The sequence below is a fragment of the Triplophysa dalaica genome, chromosome 2, assembly GCF_015846415.1.
Source record: "Triplophysa dalaica isolate WHDGS20190420 chromosome 2, ASM1584641v1, whole genome shotgun sequence".
Taxonomy (NCBI): domain Eukaryota; kingdom Metazoa; phylum Chordata; class Actinopteri; order Cypriniformes; family Nemacheilidae; genus Triplophysa; species Triplophysa dalaica.
This window is the reverse complement of record NC_079543.1, coordinates 26,882,288-26,904,775: the sequence shown is the minus strand read 5'-3', so window position 1 is coordinate 26,904,775 and position 22,488 is coordinate 26,882,288. Positions and strand designations below refer to the sequence as shown.

At 37.5% G+C, this 22,488-nt stretch overlaps 1 protein-coding gene across 1 annotated transcript in view; it reads left to right on the top strand.

Annotated features, from left to right (window-relative positions):
• pard3ba (par-3 family cell polarity regulator beta a) overlaps positions 1-22,488 on the top strand; it is a 112,094-nt gene that overhangs the window by 9,303 nt on the left and 80,303 nt on the right. The window contains exon 3 of the mRNA XM_056763418.1: positions 16,398-16,566. Within this exon, the coding sequence (XP_056619396.1) occupies positions 16,398-16,566 (169 nt within the window). The remainder of the gene's footprint in view (positions 1-16,397; positions 16,567-22,488) is intronic.

Genomic DNA, 22,488 nt, shown 5'->3' with positions numbered 1-22,488 from the left:
ATGCCCATTAACCCCCAGCAGGAAATGATGGTGCTCGGTCTGACCCCTGGGCCCTTCCCATGAATATTCAGCGTGGGATGATGAATGACACTAATGTGCCGAGTTGCTGTAGTCGGGGCCCCAGTAGACCCCTGGAGAAGGAAAGGTCAGGCTGTGAGGATTCGCCACACTGTTTCCTTCAGTCAATTAAACACTTAATCACTACGTTTCGTCTATTTAGCTGCTTTTTTATTTCTTTTGCTGGTCTTTTGAAATGATACTCGTTTCAGGGTTGATTATGGTGCTCTTTGGTGTCTCTTTCTGTGATTAGGTGTCTGATGGAATAGTTCACCCCGAAATTAAAATTCTGTCATTTATTACTTATTCTCTTTTCTATCCAGCTTGTATAATTAAGAAAAAAGGGAACACTAAAGAATACAGGCTGTCAAACTCAAAAATGTTGTTGATGCAACTCGTCCACGGAAGTTATAGGATTTTTATATGATTTGTTTTAGCCCTAAAGTCATGCCATCATTTGCTGAAAATCTTCTCCTATACAAGCGTCGAGATGTTGTGTTCTTGTCACTCAATTTACTTACACTATAAAACACAATAAAAACAAAATAACATCATAAAAAACATAATTTTTGAACATTTTTAAAAACGGTGTTCTCTCATTTTGGAATCAATCTCTTCATATATTGGTATTTAATTATTTAACCTCACAATGTCACTTCCTGGGCCGAATTGTGTTCGCTTGTAATTAGTCCCACACAAATTTGCATTCATCGTCAACCACCAAAGATAAATGTTCAGGAACTGAATATATTGGATTTCCTAAATTATCATACGGACTATACTGTAGACCATTTCTCGCCCAGATCCTCAAACTCATTATCATGCGTTCAGCCATTCGCCCATAATAAACCATTCTAGGTGATAAATGGTGTATTTATGTATAACACTTACTCTTAAATCAGGATAATGACCTCAACCACATACTAGACTGTAGGTCAACTACTAGACGTTTTTGAAGATTTCTCTATGACTTTTTTCTGTAGAATATAAAAGGAGATATTTTAAAGAATGTTGGTAACCAAACAACTGAACTTCCCCTTTAATGGAAAGTGTTAAACACTCCCTTATTTTTGGCTTCATTGTCAAATGTGGGCATCAATTTTTAATTAACGGTTTAGGCAGTAATAATACGATAAACAATGACATCATGTTGTGTGCTTTTGATCTACTGGGAAACTCTGGTAAACATTTTCTGATCCAGCACACAAGGCCCTGAGCACAAAGCGTGGATCAAACAGAAATGATTTACTAAGCCTGGTGTTGAAAACTCCACTTGCCTTCACAAAGCCCAGACCTGAACCCCAGCTGAACATCTGTGAGATAAATGAGGATGCCGACTGCGAGCCAGAACCATCATCGTCTTGACATCAGGGCCTGACCTCTGACTGATGCTCTTGTGTGTGAATAAGAGCAAATCTCTGCAGTCGTGTACAAAAGCCTCCTGGAGGAGTTGGACAATTGCTTTGATGTTAAAGGCTCGACAAGCACACGTGTTTGTCCAAATATTTTTGACCATGTAGTTCATAGTTCTTCCTAATTACGTACTGTGAAGCTTTAATCCGTAACTTTTGCTTCTCTATCGCCATCTCTGTTTAAAACGTACAATTGCAGGTTAGTTAACAAACTTATATTTACATAAAAAAAAAGGGATGTGCACAAATGTTCAAGTATTCGATCCGCAATAACTATTCGAAAATTAAAAATGCTTTTAGAATATTCATATTTTCCTAGGTGTCCCTAAACCTTTTTTCACTCAGATTGCAAGCTATTTTAAATATTTTAAATACTGTGTTGTCAAAGTTAACAAAGCCCTTTTAATATTTTTTATTGGTTAAACATTTGCAAAAATCGGTGACAAACATAAAGGGTGACTAAAAATAATGGTTAATTGCAAAAAATCACACAATATGGAGGTTTCAAAAGGACAGCTGCAGTGATATGAAATACTTAAATTACTTAAAATTGTGTAAATTATCATTGACGGATTGCTCTCAAACTTCTGACGAATTTACGAACAAACACTTTTTCTCCCTTATTCTTTAAAGCGCCGGTCATCTTCGTAATGTTTTGGTCCATGAAAACAGGCCTAATGAATTTGGGATGCTAATTAGCACATATATAAGTCTTTCAGAATGAAACTACTGTTGTGTTGAGTAATTCACATTATTGTTGACCACAATTATTATGCAGATTTTACTGGTTCTGCTCTATAAACATACAAAATATACGGCTGGCCGGCACATGTGCTTGTCAATAGTTAACATCCGCGGTATCCTGCTGATTTTGAAACGCTCTTTTGTTTTAGATTTCACGTCTGTCATTTATTGAGAGCAAGATCGTAGCATGTGAATATCGTCTGATTGCTAAAGCTGCTGAACGTTTAACTGCTGGCTTTCTAATTTTGCCGGCGTAGTTAAGCGCTATTCAGCTAATATGAGCCACGGGTTCATTGGATTGCATTGCAAATGCAGTAGGATGATTCTAATAAAAGAATCTTACAATACATAAAGAATTTGATTGATTACGGCCATTCAGACACTGGGAAGAGAGCAGCGGGAAGTCATTTTTACTGATGAGGATTTTGTGCCCCAGTTCGATGCCAGAAAGTCGCAATTTTCGCTCTCATGTGTGAAGAGAAAGAAAATGAGGGGGTCTTGCAAAGTTGCGTAGTGGTTGATAGTCGATTAAGTCCAGCCTCTTGAGATTCAGGTCCTAGTTCATACTACTCCGTACTTTAATGTATACGTAAATTGATTTCCTGAGAACAGAAGTAGTGCATGAGGTATCATTTAAATCGGTTGCACGAATGCTGTTTTTCAGACTAAAAATAAAACGGAGTCTTGACTTGCTAACCAGGGAGACCCTCATGACACTAAACATGAATATTCATTGTAGTTGTGATGGGAGGGCTGGTGTTGTCACTTTGCATTTCTGAGAGCATGGTTTGCTTTTCCTGCTGGATTCTAATGTTAGCAGAATGAAAAACACTGCCGTATCATTCAGGTTGAATCTCAATGGACAGTCGTGTGTTTCGCATTCTTATTCCACGTGTTCGGCTTCTATTGATTTCCCAGCCTGGGACAGTATTTCAGTTCTTGACTACAAAAGCTTCAAGAACATGACGTCTGTGCCAGTTGTTTCTTTTTGAACTCACTACATGCACAGTGAAAGGTTGTTATTTAATCAGACGATTAGCACTAAACATGGCGCGTCATGTCACAAAGAAGCTTTTGAGATGAAAGGCATTGATGTGCACAATGTACAGGGCCAATGAGTGAGACTCATATTGTCTGGACTTGTTTAGTCATGTGGTTTGGAGATGTTTTGACTTTTGTTGATTGTCTCTCTGTATGATATTTTTTTGTAGGATTGTACAGTTCATTTACCTGTTGCTTGTTCATACTATGGTTCAGTGATATGCCTGTGAAAAAAAACTTTGATTTCATAAAATGTGTAAGTTAAATTAAGTTAACTTTTTGAATAAATTAAACAGAAATTATAATGAAATGACTTATAATCTAGTTGTCTAATAAGTAATTTAAATGAAATTAAGTTCAAATGACTCATAAAGCTATGTTATTTAACATTTAAAATTAAAGGCAGCTGAAATTGGGCAATTTGTTTTACAGTGTAAAAAACAGTCTGTACACATTATTTCATATAGGTTCATACTTCAAAGGTACTGTGTATTTTGGGTTTTTGAAAAATATACCTTACATGTGTCTGGTGTTACGTCAAAATTTAGAAATCAAACAGTTTATATTAATAATATTTATTATATAAAATAGCATAAGAGATTTATCTTCATTGTTTTTTCGTCCAAGTGTTTTAATTGAATCAGATTGTGCATTCGGAATGTAGTGTTTATATGAAAGGTAAAAAAAAAATGTAAGATTTATTTTTTGGGTTTTTGTCTTTATTGGACAAACAGTTATTTTTAGATAGGACAGGAAGCGAAGTGGATGAGAGAGAGTGGGTGGGGTCGGGGAAAGGACCACGAGCTGGGATTCCCACTCAGGTCGCCCGGGAATCTGATTGATGTGCGTGTTTACATGACAAGCATAAAATCCGATATAATCTGCTGACATGCGGACATGCGCAAACCTTTTCAAGTATATGTACTTTGAGTGTTTTTACTTTGGAAAAACATTATTGCGCCACATTATTAGGCATATATCACTATGTTATTATGTATCCTAAATACGTTATAGTTTTGGAAAATAAAATAAAATACGCAAAGTTCTTCACTGATCAGGAAAAAAGCAGGACTTGTATCACAAATAATAAATCGGGCAAATACAATAATTGGACACAAAGAACAGTTAATACAGCGTTTATTTGATTGTTTTATGGATATTTTGAAAGATCTCACCCATCCTCTTTATTCTATGCTTCCACCTGGGCGTAGACTAAAAATCCCTTTGGCTAGAAGAAATGTATATAAAATATCCTTGGTTCCAATGGCAGAATATCTTTTAAACATATAACTTCTCAGTTTTTTTTTCTGGAAATTTTATTGAGTTGTCTGATTTTATCTAATTTTGTGTTTCTATAGTAAGGTATACTGTTTATATCTATGTACTGTACCTATGCCACCAGTGTCATAGATCATTTTCCGTTCTGTGACAAACAGAATGGACAATAAAGTTAATCTGATCTGATCTGATCGGTATCGGTAGATACGCACAATTCAGGTATCTGAATCGGATCATAAAGGAAAAACTGGGATCACCGCTAGTTTCATTTGTTCCATCTTCTTGAGTTTGTTTTATAGATGTAACTTTAATATTTTTACTAATCGTACATCAAACTTTTTTAGGTGATATGTTGTCTTGTTGTTCAATGGTTCCTCACAGTTTCTCAGGATGAGACTTTGAGAAACAGCATGTTGTAAAATCATTCAGTTGGTTTCACGTTTACAGCTCTCACATCATGGAATATGGCATTATTTTAGAGCCATAAATGTAAGTGCCAAACCATACGTGTTAAAAAGTCATTTACTGGTACATGTTGTTTGGCCATGTCTTTTGTTTCAAGTAAATTAGTGTTTGCATTTATTGGACGACCTGTGTTTAGTTTAAGTTTTTTTGGGCCTTATTCCAAATAACCTGCTTAAAGGGATAGTTCATCCAAAAATGAACGTTTGTTCATGAATTATATACCCTCATATTGTTCCAAATGATTTTTCTGCAAAATACAATATTTGGAAGAATGCTGGTAACCAAACAACACTGAACCACATTGACTCCATTGTATGCAAACAAAGTTTTCTCAAAATATCTTCTTTTGTGTTTCACCAAAGAAAAAGTCATATACAGGATTTAAACGAAATAAGAATGAAATAAACATTTCCCTCATTTCCTTAAACCTCTCTCTCCAAACTCCATTGGTTATATTAAACCTTGCAATCTGCATCCAAAATATCCCTTCAATTTCCTTTTTGTAAGTGTTAAATCAAAGTTGCAGGCTGCTGGCGGAGCTCCTTCATGTCTTCATCAGGCCTTGCGCTCTCAAAAGCACTTGAGTGACTGCTTGAGAGCCTTTCCCGATCCTCGACTCACCCTCTTCACTCATAATTTGCTAACCCTCCACAAAAGCATCAAGTCACACATCAAGCTGCTTTCGAGAAGGTTACGGAGTCAACCGAACCGGATAAAACTAATAAATGCATTGTGCCAAACACTCGGCTGCAATTAAAAAACGTCAACCCACACCTGGGTCCCCACCCCGTCCACCAATCAGCAGTCATCACGCCCTTCATTATTATTATTATCAATTTCCACAGGCGCCCGCCACGCTAATTAATTGTCTTAACGAATGGGCCTTTGTTGATGAGATGGTAATGAGTCTGAATAGGGCTCTTGAAACAGACGTTGTTCGTCTGGGAAACACACGCTTATCAGATACGTGCTGTCGCCTCCCATTTCTCAAAGTACGTCTGGAAGCTGTGATGGATCGTAATTGTGTGTCTCTCATGTCCCGGCACAGAGTAATGATTTTTGTAACAGGGGTATATTACATTTGATCAGAGGATACCTAAATGCTTTATTGTCTTGTTAAGTAAATTGTGTATTATGAGTCCCAGTCTCGGTGTGTTATATATTCATCTGTAAGGGACTGGTGCCGATACGCTCATTGTTTTTAGAGGCCTTACCTGATCTTTGTTGACATTTTCTCCTGTACTCTTTCTGTCCTTTAGCAATTAACAGATGGCATAATCTGACAGAACAGAACAATAATTTGTTATAAGTTTTCCTCTAAGACTGTAAGTGATGTATGTGGATGTTGTACTTAAATTTTGTCAACTTTTAGGAGCAAACTAGGACGACCTCAATGTTAGCAGAAAGTGTTAGCCAAAATATAGGTTTTCATTTTTGTGGCATCCAGTGTTTAAAATAAAAATCACAAATCAGAGGATCTGTAGGTTACATTTAAACTTTCAGGCTGGTAGATAGTGAATGTGTATGTGCCCTCTAGTGGTGCCAGATTTACCAAAGAGGGTAAATGTTAAGGCAGGGTTGATTTATCTCACCCTGATAAGCAAGCAGCACTTCCTATTTTTAGTCAGAGTTTTTGTTTTAGTGGATTGGATATTGAGGTTAGCATTTTAATTGGTTATTAGTTTATTTGTATTTTTATGCTTTTTATTATTTTATTTTAACAATATTGTGCTACTGTTGCGTAAATGGTCTTGCAAAATGGTATATGAGACAAACGTAAAAAGTAAAACACTTCGATCATAATATACCAGTAGGATTCTTGTGTGCATTCCTGGAGTAGAGTACAGTTCAATACAGTGAGGAAGAAAAAACATTTTAAGGACTTTCCTGACACATCTCCAAGTAATTACATTAAAAGTTAGAGAGCAGATTTAATTTGTGTGGGTGCAGAGGGAAGTGGTATTGGATAGACGGATGATCAGATTGACCCCGATGTTTCCGCCTCGTTGAGCCTTGCGAGATGCCCGATTAGCACCTTTGATTCCTCCACAGGAGCCTGTGAGCTTCCCTTTTTCTCTGTTTCCGCTTTTATTTTCCTGCAGGTCAGACTCCAGGAACAAAGAGGCCAAACATATAAAGTAAGACAGTCAACTGGCTTCCTGCTACTGGGATGTCAAACGCCTTGTAGTCAATTTGTCTCACACTGAGCATGTGTGTGTGTGCGTGACTGTGCGTGTGTCATTATATAGCTACTACTATAGCAGGAGTCTTAAAAGCAAAAAAATAAACATCTTGACTATTTTAGGTGTCAGCACTGCTCCAGAAATTGCAAACCGTTGTCAAAGTGGCACAATGTGTTTTTGCCTCTGTCCTGCTGACAACACCAAAAATGTGTTTTAATCCCCAGTTTCCCTCTGGATGTATGTTCCCACCTCTTGCGACAATTCTCCATCTTTTATTTTGTTTATTAATATGTTTATTACTTTTTGCGTTTACATTACATTTATTCTTTAGCAGACCTATTATCCAAAGTGACTTTCTTAGGAGCGAATAATAAACAAAGTACACAAAGTAAGTTGCAATAGTTGAAGCTGATGAGAGATGATAAATGCACATAAATGGTGCATATTAAATAAAAAAAACGTTAAATGTTTTCTTGTTTCTTAGTCACTTTGAATAAAAGCATCAGCATCTTTTATTTTTAGTAAAATGTAATATAATTCAATTGTTTTTCTATGTTCATTTAAATGATTTATTTATATTATATGCAAACGTTTATTTTACTTTTTTCTATTATGTATAAATGACCATAGATGATATTAAGTGTGATTTTTACCGTTCACGGCATCACCCAAACATCCTTGTCACAAAACAAGTCACATTTTCTTTCTCACAAATTACCGTGAGTGACATTCAGCGGTGGTGTGAACAGAGATCTTTTCTTCTCATTCTCTCATTTACACCTGCGTATTTCCCGCTGCTAAGAAGCGCGAACGAAACATCACAGCGAACCTCTCCACCGAAATTACGTTCACACACATTCAACATGTTTCCCAACCAGCGCGGCAGCCACGATTCTTATAAACCCCCTGAAGCCCAGATCCTTATGGAGAACGCCCCCCCTCCACAAACACTTCTATCCACTTCTACACACGCTTTGATTTACTGCAGGTTCCAGTAAAATGCAGCTGGGCTCGCTCAGCACACCCCGCGACGTGACGGGTCTTATTATTATTTATAAGCGCTCATAAAGAGAAAGGGTAAATTTGTCATTAATCTTGCACACACACTACCGACCCCGGGGGGATTTGGGCACATTGTGTTTCCACAAACCGGCTCGCGTTAAAAAGACCGCTCATTCATCAGGAACGTCATGCGGACACATCCGTCATGTTTTTTGCCTTTCTAACGGTGTAATAATTAGCTCTCTCTGGCGCTAGGCTAATGCCAGCTGCTCGCTTTTACCCTGTCGTAAGTCCCCCCCACCCTCTTCAGTGCCACTTTTACCCCCTTAGAGGCACCAGAGGGGCCTGACGCTCAAATGGAAGGATTGATTAAGAAAGATAGCGGGTGGTGGGTACCTGTGGAGCCCTGCTGCCACACAAACCATTTCCTGATTTACCGGCTCTCAGTTGTGTATTATCCAATGTTGCATTCACCCCCCCCCCCCGTATGAAATGTATTGGGGTCTATTTCTCCAACTTTGCTTAGGGAATTCCTATCATATTTACAGTAGGATGCAATCCTTAAGGCCCCTAATGGTTTTTTTTTTTGCTTTACACATTTTAAACCTTTACCGTACTACTTGTAATATATTTGACTAATGAATCAGTAGTGGACAGTTAAAAAAGTTTCAACTGATTTGAAATTGAAAGTTGTGTTCCTGAAGATTGTTTCCATAGGAATTCAAAGATTTTCTATGGAGTTGAAATAACTTTATTTTGACATTTGTTCAAGCATCAGCATTGATTTCACGCCATAACACATTTGTTGGTATCTGAAAACACAAATTACACACAACACCATTATTGACCGTATTTACTAGGATGCTTCCACGATTGGATCTCTCTCGGTTTATTCATTTGCTGACTTGATAAATTGAAGACAGTTTTTTCCTTTACAGTTTGAACTTAGTTCAAAGTTCAGGAGATGAAAAACACTGTATTTTTTTAAATGATTAAACGCCGATTATCTAACCAGATTATGTTTTGTATTCCCAAATCAAAGTTCAAATCTAGGGTTGGCCACGTTTTTGCAGCCGCAGACTTTGGACTCAACTCTGCATTTCTATTATAACTGACCCATCTTTAATGACACAATATAAATAAAATCGAAATTGACATTTGAGAAGTCCTTTTTTATACTTTCAATTGGTAAAATATTAGCAAAACCAACATACAATCATCAAGGGTGACCGATATTATCAATACTTGCTTTGAAAAAAATAAAATCTGGAGAAACAGTGTTGCTGTCAGAGAGTGATTACATAACTGTGGTATATAGCTTTTAGTAATATGGTATTTTATATGGTACCCAAAAGTGCTTCCTTAGAATACAATGGTACTACTAAGGACCTTGGATTTATGAACCATGGCTTTACCGGATTAATATACAAATTATAATTAATTATGCAAATTTGAATTAATCTGTCGAAGTCAATACTCTTACCAGACGTTGCGCTAGACTTTTTTATCATTCGTCATTTAAGTGGTAAGGCTGTACTTGCGTTGACTCTCGGAACTTGCTGTATTTACTGTAACTCCAAATGCCCAATAATGCCGTTGTTGTTTTATTTACACATTTAATGTTTTGTTAGCAGACATAAAATAATAACTCCGGACAAATGTTTATGTTCATATGTCGAGTAACAAATGAAAGGGGCTTGGAAATGGTGTTTTGTAGCCACTCAACCACTCACAAAGAAAGCTGCGGTTTGGACATGAATGTGCTGCTTCTAGCGCTCACTGAACAGATAAGATGCCAAGAGAGACATTTTCCACCCACAGATCTTTAAGGTTTAACCAAAAAGACGAGAGTAACTTTTCTATGGGGGAAAAATTCTGTAAACACTGCACCACTGCGCATCTTTGTGTGTATGTGGCACGCATCTCCGCTGACCGCGCAGGTTTCCTAAACGGACCAGGCATTGTAAGTAAGGGAAAAACACATCCCTTCGTGAGCAGGGGTAGTAGCCAACGATCACACTCTAATGAAGGGAAGTGACAAAACGAGGAGTTGTCAACCAAAACAAATTGCCTGTATTTAAAAAAAACGACGGATGGCTTTCAGATTTTTCTGTCACTGTTAAAAAGAATACGTCAATTATGGAGAATTTTCGGTTAATGCGACCTCTGTCTTGCTGTAATATAACCATGGTAAATCTTCCTAAAGCAGTGGTTCTTAAACTTTATTTTTATAAGGCCCCCTTTGTGTAAAGTGCATGGCTTTGTGGCCCCCCCCAAAAAAGACATAAACTTGGAATTAAACCAAAAACAAATTCGGCTATACAGTGCTGGAATTTTTTGGTTGGTGGTCTTATTTTTCTGATGTTTGATAGCATAACATTTTCGAAAATGTTTTCCATTATATAAAATGCCCCCTGGATACATTTTTTGGCACCCCAATTTGAGAACCTAAAGTAGAACCCTGGTAACACCAAAGTGGTGTCTCTTTGGACAACTTAAGTCATGTTCTCTCATTATCTGACACTTACCACTGTGTTAGCGCAGGTTTTTAGGACTGGGCCCTAGTGCATATGGTAAATGTATGTGTGTATGAGTGTGTGTGAGAGGAACAGACACACACAGTGTTTGATTAGCAGGGGTCAGGTGTCACATGCTCTCAAAGACTGAAAACGAGGTGCTTCATTTCCTGTTCCTGTTCACAGGCCGTCTATGTGTCTCCAACACTATATTAGAAAGGAATTTAACTCCCATTAGGAGTGTTTTTATGTGTATGTGTGTGTGTGTGAGAAAGAGTTTAATCAAGTGAGAATGAAATACATGGGAAATAAAGTTGATACTTGGCAAATATGAGCAAATGTCAAGATATATTTGCTGTGTTTTTTTCACGATTGCGACACATTTTGTACCTTTTGCATGTTGTTGTTTGTGTCTTTGGCTGTAAGCTCTCAGTCTTTGTGTTTTGGGGCCACACTGCACCCTCATTGGCGAACGCCGTGACCCAGGTGTGCAATTTTAAGAGGCTATCTCACACATCTGGAGCCCATGTTCATCCCACAAATGGCGGCCCATCACGGATTAGTCCGGCCTACGTTTAAATCCACATAACGCCAGTCTTGTTTAAACAGCATCACACATGTTTACATTCCGTGGACTTTCCCTGTGTGTATGCATATAATTGTGTTTGCGTGTACCGAGCATATTTGTGAAGACCGGGTCACGTGAATATATTGATGTTGATGTTCCACGGTTGGGGGATCATGGTGTGAGATTTGGAGGGACTTTTGTCAGGTTTATTTGTCATTTGGTGTGAGACTGTAGTGAAACATAAGGTGGCGAGAACATCAGGAGCTAAAATAAATGAAGCAGTATTTGGTATGAGAAATGAAAGATGGTTGGTGGTTTGGGAATGAGGGGTTAAGCGTTGAGTAGCTTGCCGTGTCTAAGCAACGGACTGGTGTTTTGATATCTTAAGTCTGTTTATACTAAAAGTAAAGCAATTACCTTCGATAAATTAGTTATTGGATAAAATGCTTACCTATTTTCTAACATTTCTAATATAGTGACTTTAAATTTGTAGGGGTAAAACGATATATCGTGAAAAAATATGTAATGTAAAGCTACAGTATTATACATTTATCTGTTTAATCCTATTGGTTGAGCTGACAGCACATGACATGCATCAACATATATATGATGTTTTAATGTTTTTATTTAAAAAAAAATGTTTTTTAAATAATTGTTTTTAAAATATAATTATGAATGTTTTTTAAATGAATGTTCAAATATTTATTTTTATTCCTTGGTGTTGTAAACCCAGCATTGTGCATTTTATCAAATTGTGACCTGACTGTATCATCACATCTCTATGAATGTTTGTCACAAATTGTATTACTTTTTTAGTTAAAATTTTTGATTTTTAAATATTTTTTCATTTTAGCCATTGACACTTTAAGCAGTGCTTATGGCATTTTGGCCAAAGATCTTTTGACGTCAAGTGCAATTTGAACCTACCCACATCTACGGAGTGATAAAAAACGAACAAATGAAGATAGAAGAAAACGGTTTCATTTGTTTAAAAGCTGAGACTCTGCTCTTTCATTTAACAATTTGATTCTCCATATATTCTTTACAGAAAATTTCCTGTGAGCCATTAAATTTGGGTGAAAATGTTAAAAAACGCTGGCGTAGGCTGGCAACTTTTTTTTAAAGAGGCCGGCGGCGAATGAGGTAACACTTTTTTGTAAAAATGTTTTATCTCGACATATGCACTTAGGATTTAAAATCGCAACACACAATTATGCACACAAACTCATTCCTAATAATACATTTGACAAATGTATTACAACTGGTCTCCTTAGAGTTAATCTTATTCTCCCCTTTAACACTCAATATTGGGGTAATTCTGATGGAGAAAAAAGCTTACAAACAGATGCGTCAGAGCCTGTCGTGACCCTTGTTTTGATTAACACAAAAACAGGCACCGTCTCTCATTAGCATTCAGGTGCAACAGGTAATAGATTACAGAGGGAAGTGACATTAGTCGACGTTATTTGACATCATGTTTTCTAAGGCCAATATCGGCGTATCAGGAGAGAGAGGGCGAGATGACTGCCGACAGGAATGCAAATCAATTCACTTGCTTAGAAGAAAGTTTTCAAAAAATATGCGGGTCTAAAACAAATGATTTCAGAGATAAAATAATCTGGATTTGGGTGAATTTGATTAGAAATATTGAAGTTTAATTGAGATCTTCAATAATATTGACTTTTGAAGACTTGACAAATCCCAAGTTTGAAACATTGTTGAGTTCTCTTCTGAAACTCTAATGGATACATTTGTTAGATTTCTGCTTCCGTTTCCTTTTGCGAGAAATATCTGAGATGCAGATGAGAGGGAAGCTAAAGTTTCTGTTTGCTCTGCAATCTGCAGACTTGATGTTTAGGAGACATAAATGAGAAAAATTTCGGTCTTATGGTTACATAGTGTAAACCGCTCCATTGTTTACACTGGGAACAGTTTAGTGTTGTTCATCCAACCAGGTTTGTCCCCGTCCGTCGAAAGGAGGTGATAGGTCTGCAATCTTTTTTCTTTGTTTTGTGTGTTGCCCTTTATTGTGTAAATGTGTTTGTACTCGACTGTAAATCCTCTCACAGGCTGTGCATTAGACAAATGTTTCTCTGTAGAGGAGAAAAGTCATGATTGTGTCCGAGGTACGGCCCTCCTGAGAGGAGTATATGATCCGCTGTCTATTGTTAATGTTGTTCTGGATGTATTGTGAAGCATTAGGTGCATGTTGCCAAGCTTATTAGAAGGAATTCTTCATGGTTTTGTGAAAATTTATTTTGTTTTTTTGACATCTGTATGTAACATTGTGCTTGTTTCAGGCTCATAAGTCATACAGCAATGTTTTTTCAAGAATAATACGCACCGTGTATACACGCAACGGCCGTGATGAATATCTCACTCCGTCCGCTTTGGGTTCTCGGTCGCCAGAAATAGAGTTTGATCAGGTATGAAGCACTTAGAGGAAGAAGCGAGATCTGCCTCTTAGAGGCACTGGAAAAGACGGCCATCCATCAAATCCAGCGAGAAGTGTTTCTTTGAGATTACTTTCTCTCTCCCGATCAGGACGATTTCCGTTTATTTTTCAGCGCTAGAAATGTCACCGCATTGAATCATGGGGCCCGGGCCGGGGAGCTCGCCGAAGTATTTCCCCGTGATTGATGATGCGTATTCCGGTCCCGTGTCACCGGTTATTGTTTTCCTGAAAAACAGTTACGGATTGCAGATGACTTCATACGGAGCTCCCTTCTCTGCCTCCCGCGAGCGTTATGTGGCGCTTACCTGGCCCCGCGATTTCCGCTCCCTGGCGATTTCCTCTTTCATTAAGCCGTAGTTTCCTCTGCCAGTCCATTGACCTGATTGGAAAGGCAAGCTAATTCATTAACGCCTCGCAAATGAATTCATCAGGCCAGCTGAGCTTTATGGTCGCTTGTCAATGTGCCAATCTGAGAGGGTCGGAGAGGGTGGCGGCGTGTCTGTACGCACGTTATTACCGTCTCTATCCTCTCCGCTCATGATGCCGGCGTGACATTATGTTTGACAGCTTCTGATTTCCTTGTCACATTTAATTTGACCGTAGATGGTTAACACGCATGCTCACAAACACGGACACCTGTCGACTGGGGATTTTGCTTTTAATTTAGTTTTTGATTAGTTTGTTTTACAGATGCCTAGTTTATATGCACTGGTTTCGTTAAGGTGTTGTAAAATACTCGATTCATGGAATTTATTTAGCTGTGAAGTCTGGTCTATAGATGTCAAATTATCATTAATTATCATTATGATGTTTCGGTATATTAACTGATTAATTGCGTAATACTTTGCCTTAATATGAGACTCCTGCTCCTGCTTTAATGATCATGAATCTCATTAGAACCACAAGCTTTCCCCAGTACTTAAAAATACATTTTATATTTAGAAATGGAAAAACTTGTAAAATGTCTAATAAAAATTGGTTTGAAATAATAATGTAGTGGATTTGGCGGGGCGAGACAGTGGTTCGAGACCGGTGAATAATTGTTAATGAGCGCCAGCTGTGCGTGCACCGGTCTCGAATCACGTTGGAGATCGGGAACATATAAGAGAACAAGTGACCGGACCGTCGAAGAGACCGGGCCTGAACATAATTTACGTTTGTATTTGTATTTGTTATTTCGTCGGCGGCCGCCTGTGAGGGGCTGCCGGCATTTTGCTTCTGTGTTTTTGGTTTGTTTATTTTATTAAAACTTTATTTAAATGTCTGCCGGTTCTCGCCTCCTTCCTTGCTTTTATTGAACCTATCTACAAATAATCTTCAAAAAGAAGTTGTAGACATTTTTTGTTTGAAGCGTGCAGTTTTATGTTCGTACACTACCATTAACTTGACAGAAATGTTTCTTATGATTTGAAAAAACGATTGAACTGTAAGTGTTTGTCTGAATGTTTTTAATTAGTTTTGTTGACGAAAAGCAATTTTTCCAACATATAAATCTTTTATTTGCAACACAATCTCACAAGAATTTGTACGTATTTTACCAAGTGTCTAATTTGTATGAATTCGTACAGTCTTATTTGTACGTTTTATTACTATTACTAAACTGGAGATGCATATTAGTACTTGCTATAATCTCTATGTGCGATGCATTTGTTCTTGTCTTTCTATTTCTTTTTTATTGTCCCTGTTCAAATAAACGAATAAATAGATAAATATTTATTTTTCGCTCCAGTGATGTTAGGTTTAGGAATGGAGATATGGTAGGAGTTAAAGTATTGCATTTTTCTAATAATCGATAGTTTTTGTACCATTTACATCGTACAAATAAGCCACCTCGTAAAATACATCCAAATTCCCTTGAGAGTAGGTGAGACCCGAAGCTGCTTGATAAAATGCCAGCAAATTTAATTTTACAAATTCTAAGCATGTAGCGACTACACTGAAGATGATCAAATCTAAACATAATTTAATGTTATTGAATATTTTTTTTGGTACAGCATATTGCACAAAGTTACATTTGTGTTTAAATTAGATAACAATTCTAAAATATGGGAAAATTTTTAAAAGCATAAGTGAGTGACCCTAGCAGCATGTCTACACTGGATGAGACCGACGTGAGACAACACATGGCTTGTTCTAATGGGAATGTCACACAAAATGTATTGTGCATTTTGTAACTCATACAGTAACTCAAAATCACCGTAGGTCCAATTGGTGACGTGTAATTTCAAAATTTGCTGTGAAGCGTGTGGTTTGTGACAGTTTTACGTGCAGGGTAGATGACAATATGAGCCACATGGGAATGTGCAACTTACTTTTGGAGTCAAAGATTTTCACAGAGCAAGAAGAAACCGCTAACATTCTTTCCAGACACCTTCGTTTTCCAAACATCTATTATTTATAATGGACGGTGTTTTCAATCAGAGCTTTGTTCTTGTGAGAATGAGCTATCAATATTTCATTTCCACTGTACCTACCGAAGCACTAACCTTCCAGCTTCCCACATGCTATTGCTTTAACAGATAGAGAGGAACACAATGATATGCCATGCAAAAGGTCTATACTGTAATTTATCGATTTGTTTATATTTGTATTCAAATGTTTTACTTTTCTTGTGAAAAGGAACTAAACGGTTATATTTTCCTGATGTCTGATATGAGTGTGTATCTCTGTCTTTAGCTCATCGCGGTGTTCGATGCAACAGAGCTCCAGCAGAGGGCGTCAGTGAGTCCCGGGGGGAGTGAGGCATCCAGTCGCTCCAGTCTTGACCACTCTGAACCCGAGCTCAACGCTCTGCAATCCTACTCCGGCAGTGAGATTGAGGTCACCTCCTCCACCCTCAAATCAAGTATGCTTCTCTCCCATGTCTTATCTCTTGTGTGACAGAACCCAATTCACATGCCTCTACACCAAATGCATCTTACAGCTGTTGACATAAAAGTGGACTGATTGAACACTTTCATAAATCTCAACAAGTCCGTTCTTGGTTAATCAAGGAATTATTTAGTGTAGTTCTTAAGGCCACATTTGTAGTTTGGGATTTTTTTGTATGTTTAAAGATAAGTTGTAATTTTTGCTAACTCTTAAGGAGATCAACTAATAAGCTGTTCACCACAAGCACAAGCGTCTGTCATTCCCAGCAACCACACACTGACTAAATGGAGAAAACATTTGTGTGTGTTCCACACCAATCGTGTGTGTGGTTATTTTAAAGCGAGTGTGGGGTTCAGAGTGGCATGTTTTGTTTTTATAGTGTGTGTGAGAGTGAACTTGACGTTTCATTAGTAGACTTGGCAGATAAAAGCTTTATAAATGCACCAAATAATGTCATATGTTCCGTGTTAATATTGCCAGACTTTAAGGCCCTTCCACCTCATGAACAATACAGTAAGTCTACATATAAATATACTGTTATGATAGTAGCGACAGTAATGTTTATTATGCGCAACAACAGTCGATAATGTTATGTTTATTCTAAGCTTACGTGATGCAGCCTTTTAAATGGATTTTGATTGACTGTTAATGTTTAGTCTTTCATTAGCTGAAAATGTGAAAAATGCTCTTAAAGCAATCGGAACAAGATTTTCTGTATCATTATATGTTTTTTTACACCACTGTGGCCATTATGCTGTTAAATGTAGCTTTGGCAGACTCGCTGTGTGCCGTTAACGAAACGCTATGGGTTATTTTAAAAGGGGAGGGGTCGCTTGATATGTCTCCCGCTCTCTGCATTTTTTCAGTTGAAATTACAATAACATATATATATAACAAATAATGCTGCACGTTCCAAGACGATTCACTGGGACTTTAACAGATGCAACATATAATTTTTTTAAATGTATTTGGAAATGCTGAAATCAATATGAACCAATATTAATAAATACTGTAGAGGTTTAGGTAATTGTTATTTCATGTTAGGTGATGCATTAACTAATTTTAACAAAATGTTCATGTACGGTCTTCTAAACTATATAACTTTGATTAAATATCAAAGTTGCACAGCTACTTTCATGTCTCTGGGCTCAAATCAAAGTACTACACAGACTTTGTATAGTGATCAAAAGAAAAGCGATACTGCCCCGTTCTCTTATCTGAGAGCTGAAAGAAAACCTCCGGTAATAATTGCATCCGTTCTCACATATTACAGACCCTTTGTTTGAGCCACAAGTGTGTCATTTTGTGTTTCATTTGTCGCATATTAACTGAAACAGGAATCCAAACATGCAAATCGTCACAGGCTGTACGTAACCTGAGCGGACATGGTTGTGACTTTTATAGGGCCGATAAAAAAATCCTTAAACTAAGAAGCTATTTAAATATAGTGACCATAATATTGTAGAAATTTTGGGAGAGCACTTTTGTCCTAGTCAGAAACCATCCAGTATGTGTAGCAACCGCATAGCGCCACCTTGGCATCCTTACCTACTCTAACGGTCGGTCCGTTTGCAGGTCACTTTTAAATAAATGTAAGCCTTTCTTGTTGGCCTTGCCACTTTTGATTCCAGTATTGGCTAAACTTCCCATAATGCCGTTCTCTAAAGCCAGACAACAGGCAGATGTCCCTATGTGTACACCTCAAACACAGCGATGTCATTACATTACAAAAAGGCTCACAGTCAGCTGCGCACACAATACTCGTCTCGCTCATTTATCAATTAAACGGTGCCGCCACAAAGGAACCGTGCTCAATGTAGTTTAGAAGTCATTGTGTGTGTGTGTGTGTCAGCACTTGGGATATGCTGTTGAAACGCGGCTGGGGCGACAGGGACGTCTAAAAAGAGACTTATTGAATCAGTCACACTATAGAAAGGAAAGGCCTTCATGGGATCAGGGTTAACTTAATTACTGTGTGTGTGTGTGTGTCGGAGGGGTGCAAACAGGAATAAAGGAATCATTTGAATGGGTTCATGCTTGGTCGAACCTGGGTTGAATTTCGAACCGTGTGCAGTGCTAATGTGGTTACAGACGTGTGTTTCTGTTGGGCCAACTCTGGTTAAGTGTGCTTTCAAAACAAGTTTTAAATGCTTTGTTGTGCCTTTATTGGTGATGTCTTGAATCCTGTATGGCTAGAAATCATTGTCATGAACATGTTTTCGGTTACACTTTAAAAAATGTTTTATTTTGTTAAATAAATGTGTTAAAAGTACAAAAAAGTTTAGTATAATCAAAAGTTCTATCTGTTAACATTAGTTGATTCACATGAACTAACACAAAGAATTGTTTTTCCATTAACCAAGATTACCTCAGATTATTACATTATGAAAAAATTATATTCCATAAACTATATTTTAACAGATATAACTTTTCGTTAGCGTTACCAGTATTTTTCCTTAATTTCCCGACAAGGATATTTAACATTAGTGGTGTAAGGAAATATTTGTCTTACAATTCGATATTCTATATATACAATGCAGTGTTATTTTATTAAATGTAATAAATTAAACAAAAATTTAAATTGTAAATAGCAGTTTTATTTACAAAACTTTAATAATTTTGAATTCCGTTTTGTTGTGTATTGTAAAATCTGTTATATAATTGACAACTTTCAATGTTTAATTAGTTTTAAGTTTAAGATTTGAAAATAAAGCTGAATTTTAACTTTAAAAAAGCTAATCTTAACTCCTTTTTTATTTTAAGAAAACCCTTTGATAGATTTTGATAGTGACATGTCATGTGTAGACAGCTCAATTAAAATAATTAAACGGACCTCATACTGTAAAAAAATTGTCTTTTTTGGCGTATTCCTTTGGGCAGAGGTATTAAAAGAACTCGGTATAGTGACATCATGTACCCGGGAAGTAGAGGGCTGTAGTCCGAATCCAGCCGTTCTCTGTAGTCCTTGAAATGCGAATTCTGTAAAAGACAATATCTCGTTTGAACTTTGAGCTTTATCATTTTGCAGGTATTATTTATGCTCTAACAGCAACATTACACACTAACTAAAGGTTGAAAAATGCGATCGTGGGGAATGGGATCTATAATTAATTTTGCATATATTTAACCTAGAATTATATTTGGTCTCACGGAAGTTGGCATTTACTCTGTGAGGGGGTGGGGCTTAATGTAGTGAGTGACAGGTGGCGACTGGTAAATGAAGATGGTTTGAGTGGGTCAGTGGGTCACAGTCTCAGACTGTGGGTCAGAGACATACATTAAAGCAGTCAGCAAAGAGGAGGTTAAAAAGGAAGGGATGACACACCGCATGATTGACGGCGTGACAGATGTCAGTCAAAGCTCACGGGACCACCTTCGCACCAGCCGCGATATGGCTACATTGTTGTCACGTGACCTTCCCATGTTTGCTCTGAGAAGGCAGCATACACCAAGACAGTTTAGCAGTCAAGAATCTTACGTGTGAGCACGTAAAGACTTTTAAATCGGTCACTTTCTATTTTGGTTAGGGTGCCGTCTTAGACAGCAGCTGCCTATGTAGACGGCAGACTCGCTAGATTTCGAAGTGGTGCCATCGTGTAATCAATTAAGTGAAATATACTATGACTATAACAGCTAGAAGTATAATATATATAATAATAACTAGGAAGTACTTTCCTAATGTACGCCATTCAAGACTTTGTAAATAGGTGATTGGTATAAATGGTTAAAAGTCAGAAGCGTACTTAGAATTTATGAATTAGACAAATTTTTTATGTTTACAAAACCACAAGTTTGTTAGTTTTAAAGCGTAATGGTCCTCCGAAACGGGCGAATCCGTCTCTGCTTGGTTTGTCTATATAGACCGGCGGTATGATTAAGCTTCATCGATCCCTGACATTCCCCAGTCTCATCTCACACATACTCTCTCTAGTACTTTACACAGCGCTCTCATGGCTTCTACCAACACCCGAGGCAGGGTCGCTTATACCTGTCAGCCTGATAAACTCATCGATTAGAAATAGGACATAATTACAGGTTAATGGGATACAGATATCCAGCCTGTCTCTCGGACTCTGTATCCGTTTCTTAGTTGTCTGTTCGGTAATGTAATGTCTTTTTTAAATAAAAATAAAGATGGTGAACAGGAATTGGTTTGTGAATCTGTATATTCTTAACATAAAAAAAAACAGTGTTTTGGTCGTGCACACAATATGTGTCTTGGTGAGGTCAACTGATGTCTTTGAAATTAAACCAGGAACACGTATTAAAGGGATAGATCACCCAAAATTGAACATTCTTTCATCAGGTACTCACCCTCATGTCATTCCAAACCTGTATGACTTTCTTCTGCTCAAAACAAAAGAAGATATTTTGACAAGATTTCTTTTTATGGGTGCTGTTAATAAGGTAAAAAAGATAAAGTTTGATGTTATATTGGCTTTATTTAAATATTAGTTTCTCTGATTGTGTCTCGGCACAGACGAGTATAAAACCAAGAACAGAGCCGTGACCGGCAGACGAAGCGTGACTGCAAGAATGTGCCTGCTTGACCCCATTTCACATGACGGACCTCTCAGGGGTCAAAGGTCAAGAGGATTCACCCTTCTGTCCTCTGTCCTGAGATGTCAGAGCAGATTTCCTGCTACATTTATAATGCTTAGGAATTGAAATTGACTTCGGGGCAAATCTGGGAATTTGGGAGCATTAATGCACAGTTAAGAATTTTAATGACCTTTCAGTCGACCTTGGCAGTAACATGTTAATTTTTACGCCAAAACCACGTTCTGCTGTAGGAAAGGGAATTTCCACCATGAATAATTTGTGTTGATGAAATCCAGGCGCCGAATTTTCCCCACAGCTCCACTTTACATTGTATTGGCCCCTACTAGAGATGTTTAAAGTTTTTGCATAATTTCCATATCTGTGTTAGCAATGCAGATGGGATCATTTTGAGTTATTTCCTTTTATAAAGGGCAAGCAACTAAATAGTGTTTAATGATAAAAAAAATTCTCTTCTACTTGGTAATGTATTTGCCATTAATGGTTGGTTAACCGTATTTTATGTAATTTTGCAAGGCATTGAAAAGCATTAAAACACCATTTTGTTTTACCTGCAATGTATTTTAAGGTCTGTAAGAGTTTAACCTTCAGTTTATTATCAGTTTATTATTCTCTTTATTTTGAGCCGATGACTGATGTTGTGGGTGTAATCTTCTGACTCTTTCTGTATTTATACAGCTGAAAAGACACACTCATGACATTCTCCGAAATTAGGTACTTTCCTGGAAGGTGAAACCCAGACTTGCTCCACCCCATTGGCCAGATAGCCAGCAATTAAAGGTTTTACCTAGAATTACATTTGTCCTTAAAAGTTTCCCACAGATTTTGGCCTAGTTTCACAAGGGCCCGAAACAAAAATTAACACCCAAGTTCAGTTTGCGTGATCATTTCTTTGGAGAAACGTAATGGAGTCTGTAAACCGGTACCAAGTTCCACCAGGTTTTAGAAGAAATAAAGACGATCACCTCAACACTGCTCAGATCTTATGTCTTTTTGAGAATTTGTAAACACAAGGGAGGTTGGAGAATGTTTTTAGCTCAAATGACCTTCATGAGGTCAGCAAGACATACTTAGTGGGTGGTTTTGGAGCTCTTATGGTGTGGAGAACTGATGATGAATGTTATGGGAATGGGTGGAGGAGTTTATCTACGCACAGAACATGTTCTTGGGTTTGAACTGGTTGACGGAGTGCAATAGATTGGACAGACAAAATTGTTAAAGAAATGGTTTACACAAAATGAAAGCGGAATTTTTTTGCGATTGAACACGTTTAGCCAAACTGAAACCTAAACCCACCCAAGTGTTAAATTGAAATATGATAATATGATAATTAGGG